This window comes from Aotus nancymaae, unplaced genomic scaffold (genome assembly GCF_030222135.1).
Source record: "Aotus nancymaae isolate 86718 unplaced genomic scaffold, 86718_ANA_hifiasm-v0.15.2.pri h1tg000002l, whole genome shotgun sequence".
Lineage (NCBI taxonomy): Eukaryota > Metazoa > Chordata > Mammalia > Primates > Aotidae > Aotus > Aotus nancymaae.
In genome coordinates this window covers 49,723,464-49,737,194 of record NW_026988413.1, presented here as the reverse complement: position 1 = coordinate 49,737,194, position 13,731 = coordinate 49,723,464, and the positions used below count along the sequence as shown (strand labels likewise).

Here is a 13,731-nt window from a genome sequence, read left to right as displayed (position 1 = left end):
ACTTTCAAATATGAAAGAACCATGAAATAAAAACAACAGCCTTACATATGAATTATGTCTCCTATCTTAAAAGAGTAGTTACATAGTATACATATTTACATTGCACTGAAGAAAAATCTGGCAGCTGTTAGGCAATTCAACTAATATACTGATTATTTTATATTTTATAAATGTTTAATTTCAAAGTATACACACTGGTGCTAACAAAATAAAATGAAGTGATTAGCATAATGTATATCACAAAATAAATGGGGTACTGAATATACATCACATGTATAATAAAAATCATAAAATTCAAATAGAAAAATGAAAGGCTTTGCCTTCTCCATTTCAGAAGATTTTTTTAGTATTTTTATTTCAAGACAAAACTAGTATAAATAAATTAGAAATTACCTTGACAGCCACTCCTTTTCCTTCAGGAAATTCTAGAAGATGAAAAGTCAGTTCTTCAACCCTAGTAATGCAGAGCTTTGGGTCAGTTGTTCTTCTTAATGCCTGAACTAACGCCCGGGTCCTGTTATCAATACTCACCCTTGCAATAATCTACAAAGACATAGTAAACATATATGATTAGAATACAAAACTGCTCTAAAGAACAATTAAAGTTTCTTAGGTCCCATTAGGAAATGAAACTTCTAAATTTGACAAAAAGTAAAAGAACCTAAAACCACACTGAACAACTTGCCTTTTCTCGCTGAAGAGATAAACGCTTTTTCTCCTCTGCATTTCTGTCTTTGCTGACAGCCTGATCAGTTTTAGCAGGCTCTTCTTGTTCTTCTGACTGACTCTTTGAATCATACTTTAATTTGGGGACAAGTCCACCAATATAACCACCTACTAAAGCTTGTACACCTTCCGTGGGACGAGAAAGGAAGTTGGCAATACTTTGTTTAGTTGAAACTGGAAGAACATCGGATACCTCAGCAGGACTTGCAGGCTTGTCCACAGTATCTAAAGATTCTGAGCCTGGCTTATCAGCCAGGGTGCCAGGATCTGGAGAACTTACTTTCCTCTCTTCAACCTTTTTATCTTCAAGTTCTGATTCATCCTGGAAATGTTTATTTTCCTTTTCTTGAGACATGTTTTCTTTACGTTTGAAATATGAATTAATATGATTTGACAAAAAGTAGAATGACTCTCCAAATTTTGTGGTTATAGTATTTGTGTAATGAAAAAGACTGTGTTTACCTATATCTTCTTTTTCTATAATGTGACTTTTCTCTTCTGAAAAAGGACTCTTTTCTACTGATTTGTCACTATATTTTTTCAGAGATTTGATGGCTTGCTTAATGTTTTCCTGTTTTAACCAGCCACTATCTGATACTTTTCTTAAAATTCGAGAACTTGGCTTAAATTGAACTAAACGTGAAATCATTTCATTTTGATTGCCAAAAACAGCCTTGGAAACAGAGTTCAAAGTACTTTTAATACGGGACATACGAATGTTCACTTTTGTAAGTCCCTTGGGAGCAGAAGTGCTAAGTTTCAGAATTCCAATATGTAAACCATGGTTGCTTGGAGAGTAACAGTGCTTACTGCAAGAATGTGCTTCACTTTTAGTCCATTTACATCTTACTTTGTTTGTATGAAAACCTCTTTGTAGACTGATGTGGCTTATCCTCCAGTAATGCTTAGGTGAGAACAAGAAATGCAGCTGCTTGCTTCTCTGCTTCCCACAAAGGCTTCTTGCATTACTAAGGAGGTAAATATATATATCTACAGTCAGATAAACAGACATAACTTAAAAATCATTTATTTTCTATATGACATTCTCTCACTTCATTCTTGAACGCTTCATTTAAGAAATGCCATAATTCATGGTCTTACCTGAAATGGCAAGAAAAAAAAATTAGAATTCATCTTAAAATTGAAATTGGGGATAACAGAAAATACAAGACTATTTGGACTAAACTCAGCAAGCTGTCTCAAAGAAAGCAGATAAAATATTTCCATTATGAGGCCGGGCGCGGTGGCTCACGCCTGTAATCCCAGCACTTTGGGAGGCCGAGGTGGGTGGATCACGAGGTCAAGAGATCGAGACCATCCTGGTCAACACGGTGAAACCCCGTCTCTACTAAAAATACAAAAAAATTAGCTGGGCACGGTGGCGCGTGCCTGTAATCCCAGCTACTCAGGAAGCTGAGGCAGGAGAATTGCCTGAACCCAGGAGGCGGAGGTTGTGGTGACCCGAGAGCGCACCATTGCACTCCAGCCTGGGTAACAAGAGCGAAACTCCATCTCAAAAAAAAAAAGAAAAGGCTACAAATAAGAAAAGGATAATCCAATTTTAAAATGTGGTATTAGTGAAAGAAAAGACAAACAGATCAACAGAACAGAAGAAAGAGTCCAGACACAGACCCAATTAAATACAGTTATCTTAGACAAAAGAGCAAAGGTAATACAGTGTAGCAAAAAGTTTTCTGAAAAAATGGTGCTGGGACAACTGGACATCCACATGAAAGAAATTAATCTAGACACAGACTTTACACCTATCCAAAAAAAATAACTCAAGACAGATTACTGATCTAAATGTAAAATGCAAATGTATAAAACTAGAATATAACATAGGAGAAAACTTAGATGACCTTAGGAATGGCAATGACTTTGAGACAATATAAAACGCACAATCCACGAAAGAAAAAATGGATAAAGTGGACTTCCTTAATACTAAAAATTTCTGCTCTGTGAAGGTCAATGACAAGAGAACAAGACAACGAGACAGAGATTGGGAGAAAATATTTGCAACAGACATATCTGATAAAGAGCTCTCATCCATAATATTCAAAGAACTCTTAAAGCTCAATAATAAGAAAACAAACTCAATTAAAAATGTACAAGACTGTAACAGACACCTCATCAAAGGAGATATATAGATAGCAAATAAACATATAAGAAGTTGTACCATATCATATGTCACCAGGAAAATGCAAACTAAAATAACCATGATACTACTACATGCCTATTAGAATGGCCAGAATCCAGAACACTAAATGTGGCGAGGATGTAAAGTAAAAGGAACTCTCACTGGTTGCTGAAGAAACACAAAATGGAACAGCCATTCTGAAAGATAGTTTGGCAGTTTCTTACAATATCAAACATACTCTTAACATATGATCCAGCAGTGGTACTCCTTGATTTTACCCAAAGGAGTTGAAGACTTATGTCCATAATAAAATCTGTGCACGGATGTTTATAGACGCCTCATTCATAATTGCCAAAATTTCAAAACAACCAAGATGTATTTTAGTAGGTGAATGGATAAACTGTGGTACATCAATGTATGGTATGTGTGTGCTACAGACAGAAAATAGAAAACTGCTCAGTGCTACAAAGACATGAGCTACCAGGCCATAAAAAGACCTGGAGAATCCATATTATTAAGTGAAAACAGCTAATCTGAAAAGGCTACATACTGTGTCTTAGCCTGTTCAGGCTCCTACATACAACAAAATCCCATAAACTGGGGAGTTTACATATATATGTAACATGGTGTGTGTGTGTGTGTGTGTGTGTGTGTGTGTGTGTGTTTTATAGACAGGGTCACACTCTGTTACCCAGGCTGGAGTGCCGTGGCATAATCATGGCTCACTACTACCTCGAACTCCTAGGCTCACACAATCCACCTGCCTCAGCCTCCCAAGTAGCTGGGACTATAGGTATACACGCCTGGCTTGGGTAGCTTATAAACAATAGAAATTTATTTCTCATAGTTCTGGAGACTGGGAAGTCCAAGATCAGTATTAGCAGATTTGGTATCTGCTAAAGGCCCACTTCCTGGTTCACAGATGGCTGTCTTCTTACTGTGTCCTCACATGGTAGAAGGGAATAACGAGCTCTCTGGGGTGTCTTTTAGAAGGGCACTAATCCCATTCATAAGGGCTACACTCTCATGACCTAATCACCTCCTAAAGACCTACCTCTAACTACCATCACCTTCGCAGTTATGATTTCCACATGAGCTTCGACAGGAACAAATATTCAGACCACAGAAGTATGATTCTAGCTGTATAACATTCTAGAAAGGCAAAACTATGAAGACAGAAAAATCAGTGATTACCAAAAACAGAAGGTAGAAGGAATAAGTAGGTAGGGCACAGAGGATTTTTAGGGCAGTAAAAATACTCTGTAGAGTATCATAATGATGGATATATATAATTATACATTTGTTCAAAACCACAGAATGTACAACACCAGGAATGAACCCAAATGTACACTATGAACTTGGCTGATTGTGTGTGAATGTAGGCTCAACAATTATAACAACTCTTCCACTCTGGTGGATGATGTTGATAATGGAGGTGGCTATGCATGTGTAGGGGTAGGTGGTATACGGAAATGTCTGTACCTTCCTCTCAATTTTCCAGTGAACCTAAAAACTGTTCTAAAAAAAATCTTAAAAAAAAAATCTGCAGGCCGGGCGCGGTGGCTCACGCCTGTAATCCCAGCACTTTGGGAGGCCGAGGCGGGTGGATCACGAGGTCAAGAGATCAAGACCATCCTGGTCAACATGGTGAAACCCCGTCTCTACTAAAAATACAAAAAATTAGCTGGGCATGGTGGCGCGTGCCTGTAATCCCAGCTACTCAGGAAGCTGAGGCAGGAGAATTGCCTGAACCCAGGAGGCGGAGGTTACGGTGAGCCGAGATCGCGCCATTGCACTCCAGCCTGGGTAACAAGAGCAAAACTCCATCTAAAAAAAAACAAAAAACAAAAACAAAAACAAAAAATCTGCAGTTCTATATATGCCATACACACATAAACATACACACACACATATTAAAAAATTAAAAAATGAAAATCTACATATACAGTTGAAATCTTACGGACACACATATATATACACTAATTGATTCTTAAAGGATAAGAACTGTTTGTTTATTCTTAAGAACTAAGGTATGGGACCAAAAGAGAATGAGGAGAATGGTTTTTACTTTTCTACTGTCTGAATTATTTATAATAAGGTTTTATTTTGTAACTAGAAAAAGCAAAATATTTAAAGCACTGTAACAGAAGGTACCATGTGAATGAAAGACAAAGTGAGACAAAATCCAGAGAAGTTAAAAAAAAAAGAAAAAAGAAAAAAAGAAAAGAAACAAAGAAAATAAAAGAGGTTAAAAACTGGGTAAAGTTAAAAAGGAATTCATCATGTGTAAAGATGAGAAGGAAAAGAGAGAATTCCAAATAATGGTAAACAAAACAAACACAGCCAGGAGTTTGAGACCAGGCCAGATAAATGGTAAAACTTTGTCTCTAAAAAAGAAAAAACAAATTAGCTGGGCATGGTGGTGCATGCCTGCATCCTAGCTATGCAGGAGGATTACTTGAGCCCAGGAGTCTGAGGCTGCAGTGAGCCACAGAGACTCCATCTCTAAAACAAAACCACACACACACACAAGCAAACACAAGAAAGCATGTAAGAAAGCACAGATAGCGTATGCAGAGATTACATGTGGTCTAGCTTTACTGCAGGACCTAGAGAGATTGAGAGAGACGTAGATGATGCTGAGAAAGATGGAACCGAGAATCTAGTCCAATTGTCCAGAAGATAACAGCCTGAACTAAAATCCTTCCTTCTAAATTGCGCGTGCAAATTTAGCAAAGCCTATCTTGTCTTCCAGGCTGAAGGAGCCCAGGGAATTCTACCCCAAAATATGGCTCCCTGGTATAAGTATTTTGAATTAGAGGCCCATCAGAGATCAACAGATGCTAGAAGAGACTTTCCCCTATCTACAAAAAGACCAGACAGATTCCCCAAGGAGAACAATTGTTTTCCCCCCTCAGGGAGGAGGGAGAACAATTTTATTATCTGCTGCAGAAAAGAAGACTGAAGAATGTAACCATACCCAAAGGACACTTTCACAAAATAACGTCTCTCAGGCTCATCCAGTTTCCAAGAAGAATACAAGTTCATTTCTGTCCTTCTAACCCCCCATCTATTCCTTCTCCCTAGTAATCAGTTATTGCTGCTCAACAGAATTACCTCCGTTCCTCATCTTTCCCTCCCCTCTGAAAAAAGCTATATAATTATGTGGTCCCCAATGGGATATTTAAGTAATCATTATGATTCTCACCTGTGAACATTAATAAATTTGTATGCCATTTCTCTTAGCAATCTGTTTCTGTCAGCTGATTTTCAGCGAACCGGCAGAGGTGGAACGGGAAATTTTTCCCTTAATCCCCACCAAGCTCTTCTGAACTCCTTGCAACTTGCAGTCATTAAGATAAACCGGGCTGGGTGCAGTGGCTCATGTCTGTAATCCCAGCACTTTGGGAGGCTGAGGCAGGAGGATCATGAAGTCTGGAGTTGGAGACCAGCCTGGCCAATATGGTGAAACCCCGTCTCTACTAAAAATACAAAAAAATCAGCCATGCATGGTGGCAGGTGCCTGTCATCCCAGCTACTCAGGAAGCTGAGGCAGGAGAACTGCTTGAGCCCGTGAGGTGTAAGTTGTGGTGAGCCGAGATCGTGCCATTGCACTCCAGCCTGAGTGACAGAGCAAGACTCCATCTCAAAAAAAAAAAAAAACATAAACCAAGTTAACATAAAAGCGCCGCAGCCCCAATGACATGGAAATACTTAATATAAAATACTTGTGGAAAAAAAGCCATGCTCTGTTTTCACTCATATGTGGGAGCTAAAAATTGGATCTCATGGAGATAAAGAGTAGAATGATAGTTACCAGAGGGCAGAAACAGTATGTGTGAGGGCAAGTTGGGGGCTGGAAAGGAGGGGATAAGAGAGGTTGGTTAATGGGTGCAAACATACAGTTAGAAGTAATGAGTTCTAGTGTTTAAATAGTATAGTAGGGTGACTATAGGTAATAATAAAATATTGTGTTATTTCAAAATAGCTAGATTTTAAAATGTTCCCAAGAAACAATAAATGTTCAAGGTGATGCATGTCCTAAATAACCTGATTTGACCATTACACATTGTATGCATGTATCAACATATGACATCTACCCTACAAATATGTACAAATATTATCTATCATTTTTTTAAAATCCATGCTCAACTTGAAGAATACCAAGAGACTGCAAAATTAAACCAGAAAAAAAACTGTGTGAGGTAATGCATATGTTAGATTTACTCAGTCCACAATGAAAATATACTTAAAAACATCATGTTGTAAACTGTAAATACATATGCCTTTATCTGGCAATTTAAAAAATAAAAAATAATTTTATAAAACAGTAAATCCCGCCTGTAGTCCCAGCTACTCAGGAGCCTGGGGCAGGAGAATTGCCTGAATCCAGGAGGCGGAGGTTGCGGTGAGCCGAGATCGCGCCATTGCACTCCAGCCTGGGTAACAAAAGTGAAACTCCGTCTCAAAAAAAAAACAAAAACAAAAACAGTAAATCCATGCTCAAAGTCAACAGCAAAACATCTCCAGGTTTAAAAGGAACCACAGGCCTGGATCTGCAGTCATACTGTCCTCAAGGTACAGATACCCTATGGGCAATGGGATCCCACACCAAGCAACCACCACCAAAAATGAAGTTGCTGAAGTTACAAAATAAGCAAAGAAATGTACCAGCACCTCCAGAGAGAATCAGCAAATATAGCCAGAAAAAAATGTGTAACTAAGATTTAGAAATAGAAAAAAATTAAGTAGGTCTAAAATGTTCAAAGATGAAACAGAAGGAACAAAAATAGAGTCAAAAAGAGAATTGTACCAAGAATAAACAGGGAGAGCAAAATCTTAGAAATAAAAACTCCAGCTATATGCTAGCTACAAACACACCTACACCAAGATGAAAAAGAAAGGCTGAAAAGACAGAACTGGGAAAAACGTTATACCAGACCTAAACTAACCATCAGAAAGTAAAAAGCCTTTGAAGGTAAACATAAGGGAAAGGCATTTATTAAGGATAAAAAGGAGACACTACACAATAACAAAGGAATAATCCATTTACTTATTAAACCTCAGGTAATCATGTAGACCGTGGAGGTCTACATCTAAGACAATCTATTGAGAAATAAAACAAATAATGAACGTAATGTATAAAGTCAGGCTGAGAAATACCATGAATTAAAATAAAGCAGGGGGGAGGGGAAGAAGGCACAGAGAGTACTATTGCATGGTGTGATCAGAACTAAGCTGACATTTTACTGGAGACCTGAATGAAGTGAGGAAGCAAATTATTAAGAGAATCTGGAAAAAAAGGATTCTAGTCAGAGAGAAAAAAACAACCAACAATTTGGAGCAAATATGAGCTTTGGAACATCAAGAATTAAAAGGTGGTTAAGAAAAAGTAGGGGGAAAAAAGAATGATAAAGATGGACCAAACCAAAAACAAAATTCTAAGGTCCTCCTAGACATCTGAATGGACCCCTCCTCTTGGCCAAGGGCATTCCAGAGTTAATATGAAAATCTAGTTCAGGCTATGATGGAAAAGGAGATGGGATGTGCCTCATTATACCCCTCCAGCATTAACATCAACATAGGTCTTCAGTCTGATAAGAAACATTTACAGGGCTGGCGCCTGTAATCCCAGCAATTTGAAAGAGGCTGGTGGATTGCAAGGTCAGGAGTTCCAGCCCAGCCTGGCCAACATAGTGAAACCCTGTCTCTACTAAAAATATGTAAACTAGCTGGATGTGGTGGCGTGTACCTTTAATCCCAGCTACTCCAGAGGCTGAGACAGGAGAATCGCTTGAATCAGGGAGTTGGAGGTTGCAGTGAGCTGAGACCTCGCCACTGCACTCCAGCCTGGTGACAGAGTGAGACAAGACACCTTCTCAAAAACAAAAAAAAAGTAAAAAAAAGAAACATTTACAATCTACTCTCTCTGAAGCCTGTGACCTCGAGGCTTCATCTGCATTATAAAACCTTGGTGTCCACACCTCCTTAAGGTAACCCAGACATTCCTTTCCACTGATAGTAACTTTATTATTATTTTTTTTTTTAGAGGGAGTCTTATTCTGTCCTCCAGACTGTATGGAGTGCAGTGGCGTGATTTGGCTCACTGCAACCTCTGCCCGCCCCCGTCCCGGGTTCAAGCTCAGCCACCCGAGTAGATGGGATTACAGGCATGCGCCCCAACGCCTGGCTAATTTTGTGTTTTTAGTAGACATGGGGTTTCTCTGTGTTGGTCAGGCTGGTCTCCAACTCCCAACCTCAGGTGATCCACCCGCCTCAGTCTTCCAAAGTGCTGGGATTTACAGGCGTAAGCCACCACGTCCAGTGATAGTAACTCTTTCAACCAACTGCCAATCAGAAACCTGGAAGCCCCCTGCGTTTGAGTTGTCCTGCCCTTTCAGATCAAACCAGTGTAACTGATTGATGCATTGTCTCACTAAAATGTATAGAGGCAAGTGGGATCCGACCACCTCGGACACATGTCAGCAGGACCTCCTGAGGTGGTGTCACCAGTGCGTCCTTAAACTCAACAACATTTTCTAATTCACTGAGACCTGTTTCAGATATTTTGGGGTCACAGATCCAAGATTCAGGCAGAAAATGAAGACTAGACTATAAGAACTTTGCATTATTTCTTTCCAATATGACACATTTATTAAACCACCTATCAACTTGGCATTAAATTATAGTACAAAAGGCCAAAATATGGGAACTATTACTAGACAATTTCATAATCATGAGAGATTTAATATACTTTTCTCCGAAACAAGAACTACCAAGCAAAAATTACAAAACACAAAGATGTCCAACAAAATCATTAAGTTTAATTGCTCCCAAATCACAACACTAGTAAATGTAAGGTAGGTGTTTTGAGAGTACATTCAGTCAGAAGTTAGATCGCAAAAACATAGGAAGAAGAATGTGAAGTGACATGCTATCATCAACTGAAAAAAGAGCAATAGAGGCAGTATAAATACAGTGGTGGTACAAATAAAATGAAGAGGCTTGGACCAACCACTAGAGAAGGGAATGGAATTTTAACTAGAGGAATTAAGGGAAGTGTTAGGTGGAGGCCCAGCTAAGGATGGAAAGGATGAATTTACAGAGCATGTCACTTAATTATTGCTATAACGCAGGCAAAAGGGTGACAAGAGTCTGAAGGTAATAGTACTGAGGGGAGCAAAGATCACCCGGTGGCCATCAAGCAGACCATCCAGAGGCAAAACTCCTTCTCTGAGGAATTTAGAAATAATTAGACTTCTCTATTAGCTAAAACAGGCATCTGATACCAGGATTCATTCCCAAAAATTTATAAGTAACTAGAATTTCTATACATGTCGAGAATGTATGCATGTCGAAACTAACTGTGCAACCTTTGCTGATATCAAAGCATCAAAATGTCTACAAATGTAATCACTGATCATGACCTACGTGGCCAATATGGTCCAAGTTACCCACAAGCTCCTGCTTTAAGGTCCAAAATAAAATTAGCCGGGTGTGGTTGCACACACCTGTAATCCTAGCTACTCTGGAGGGTGAGGCACGAGAATCGTTTGAACCTGGGAGGTGAAGGTTGCAATGAGTTGAGATCACACCAGGGCACTCCAGCCAGGGCAACAGAGACAACAACAACAAAAAAGGCAGGACAGGAAGGCGTCTACAGCTAAGAAATAATCCACTGCGGTGCACTGTCCTCTCTTGCTGAGGCGCCTCGCTGCACTCTTCTGCAGTGCTCTATCTAATAAAACTTTCCTTTTCATACCTATACTGTTGTCGGTAAATTTTTCTTACTGCCCTACTACCCCAAGCTGACCACTTTCCGACGTGGGGCTCTGACAACTCAGCCTGCAAGTACTAGTGTGGGGAAGAAAGAGGGTTACTCTGAGCACTTTGAAAGTAAGGGAAAAAAGAGAGAACAACAAAACACAGGACTTAATAGCCAAGAATGGGGTAACGAGGGAAGCGTCAAGAGAGCTATAAAGTTTTAAATCTGAAAAACATGGAGAATGCCATTTGTGAATATGAGAAAACTGTGAAGTAGTCTCATTTAATATGAGAGGAAAAACACATTTTCTTTTGGATCTATAGGATGAAGTAACAGTGGGACATTCAAATGGAAATGTACACAGACTCTGGATTTATGTGTGGAGTTACCAGCATAGTGGCAGCTGAAACCACAACATTAGATGGATTTACCAGATGATAATTTATAGTAATAACACATAAGTATTTTGGGATCAGAGAACCTGAGAAAAGCTCTTCTTCCTTGAAAAATGTGTATTTGCAATACAAACTATAGTTTCCATAACATTTCAAGATATTCACATGTCTATTAAAGTATACTTGGGTTTCAAATATGAAACTGGTTTAGAGAGCGAAACATGGGTAGAGCCTTGAGAGTCACACAGAGTTAGGAAGAGGAAGAAAAGATTCTAAAGCAAACAAAACAGGAGAAAAGACACCCGGAAAAAATCAGGACACTGGAAACCAATACAGGAGCAATTTTTTTTAAGTAACGGATAATGAAAGAATAAAATACATAAGTACTTCAGAGAAAGATGTGAACTAAGAAATGACTGGCCTGGCGTGGTGGCTCACACCTGTCATCCCACCACTTTGGGAGGCGGAGGCGGATCACCTGAGGCAGGACTTTGAGACCAGCCTGGCCAACACGGCGAATCCCGTCTCTCCTTTAAAAAATTAGCCGGCTGTGGCACGAGAATCCTCTGAACCTGGGAGGGCGGAGGTTGCAGTGAGTTGAGATCGCGCCAGGACACTTCAGCCTGCGCGACAGAGAGACTCCGTCAACAACCACCACCATAAAGGAAAGGACAGAAGAGTGTCTACGGCTAAGCGTTCTAACTCCAACCTTTTTACAAATATATATTCCACGAGTGAAGCAATATGCAGCTTCAGTACAATCCCTCTATCCAACTGGGGTTCAAAAAAACAACTCAAAGTACAGGCTGTTCCTGTATCAACTCTGCATGTTAAACAAGTGGTTAGTGAAACTGACCCTTTCATTCAACATCACCCATTAAAAGGACGTTTACAAGATTTTTACTTAGGCCCGATATAGAAATAGAAAAACGAGGTCAATAGTAAGAAAAAGTTGATGACAAAATTACTAAAAAAAAAAAAAGTTCTTATATTGAAAGTACAACTAATTTGCATAAGCAGTTTAACAAAATAGTTATAATGCGCTTGATACAATTGCCTCATACAAGGCATAAGCTTTCAGTTCTTTTTTTTTTTTTTTTTTTTAAATAAAGACCGGGTTTCACCATGTTGGTCAGGCTGGTCTTGAACTCCCGACCTCAGGTGATCCGCCCGCCTTGGCCTCCAAAGTGCTTGGATTACAGGCGTGAGCCACCACGACGGCCAAGCTTTCAATTCTTAATATTTCACTGTTTAACAGCATTTTCTTAATACACTGAAACATTTGTCATTTTTGAACTCTCAGCAATTAGGATTACAGAACAAGGATACAACTGCTACTGGAAATGAAAACAGTATTTTAAACAGGAATATATGATAGTCCCTTATGTCACAACTCTCCTAAGTTTTTTCTATGAGTCACCATTTTAAAGTTACCATTGTATTAAGCGTGGAAAGCAGGTTTCTTCCAGCATAATGATAGAAATGACACAGGGAGAGGAAGCACTGCAATACAGTGATTCATACACTGAATCCACTTAAGCAACAGTGGTCAGGGATCGAATCAAACGCTGATGGGGTTAGAAGGAGATCGCTAACAAAAAATATCAGGCGGTAGCATCACTAGGTGTACACTGACAGTCGAGAATGATGTAGAGTAGGGAAACCCTCCCGAGAGTGACCAGTTAACTACTGGAGAACACTAAAGTCCAGGGGAAGGCAGACACTAGGAAACTGGGGAGGGAGTCGTGCCGATGGGACAGGAGGAACAGGGTGGGACCGGCGAAACCAAAAACAGTTTGTGCTTCTGGGGCAGCAAAGCCCATAGGGGCGGAGGGCGTCGCGCAGCAATGAGCTCCAGGACCGGAGGGCTCCTTCCAGCGCCAGGTCCGCCCCAAAGGCTGGCGTCTCCCCACCCTCTCGCTCTGGAAGTGCCCTCGGAAGAGAGAGGAAGACCCGGGGCGCCGAACAAGGGTCCAGAACGATCAGCCCGCCTCCTATCGTCCCGCCCCTGTCCCCTCACGGCCACTTACCGAGATGTAGGCCGCAGTCACTAGGGCGGCAGCGGCGACTCGCTTGTTCCCGGCATTGACGTCCACTCCGGCCGCCCTGCATCAGCTGAGCTTTCAACACAAACACTCGCGCAGCTGCCGGGTCACCACCTACTCAGCCCGCCCCGTTCCGCCCCCAGCGGAAGTTACGCACTCGCCGTTTGGGTCTACCCGAGGGGCCGGGAGAGGTTTTCCCGCCTCGTTCAGGCCTCTGCCTGCCTGTCAATCTCCGTTGCTTCCCCACCCCAAGGCATGCGCAATAGAGCATGACGGAGCGCAAGGCTGGGAGCTGCAACAGACGTACGTGCGTGCGTGATGCGCGAGGCGTGGCTTGCCGGTGGGGCGACCTGTGCTTTGGTTGCGTTGCTCGGGTGTGTAAGTGGTGGCACTTTATTTTGTCTTCGTGGCCGGGACCTCAGAACAGAGTCCTGGCTTGCTTGTTTGCGGGCTGCGATCCCCTTTCAACAGGGGTAAGCCTCCCTCTCCACATCCCTGAAGCCCCTGTCCGCGTTATATCCATTTCTTTATATCCATTTCTGGGCATGGCCACCCAGACTAAATGCCACTCAAAAGCGATTTGGCATATATTACTGTATTGGAAGTTAGCGTAAACCGCAGATGGTCCCACACTTAACACAATTTTTTTTCTTTTTTTTTTTT

At 40.8% G+C, this 13,731-nt stretch overlaps 1 protein-coding gene across 1 annotated transcript in view; it reads right to left on the bottom strand.

Annotated features, from left to right (window-relative positions):
• Positions 1-13,140, bottom strand: part of PNPLA8 (patatin like phospholipase domain containing 8) — a 62,785-nt gene extending 49,645 nt beyond the window's left edge. Inside the window, exons 1-3 of the mRNA XM_012455722.3 lie at positions 13,054-13,140; positions 686-1,827; positions 394-543 (exon numbers count right to left, since the gene is read on the bottom strand). Coding sequence (XP_012311145.1) covers positions 394-543; positions 686-1,738 — 1,203 coding nt within the window. The 5' untranslated portion in view covers positions 1,739-1,827; positions 13,054-13,140. The remainder of the gene's footprint in view (positions 1-393; positions 544-685; positions 1,828-13,053) is intronic.
• Positions 13,141-13,731: the final 591 nt, after the last annotated feature.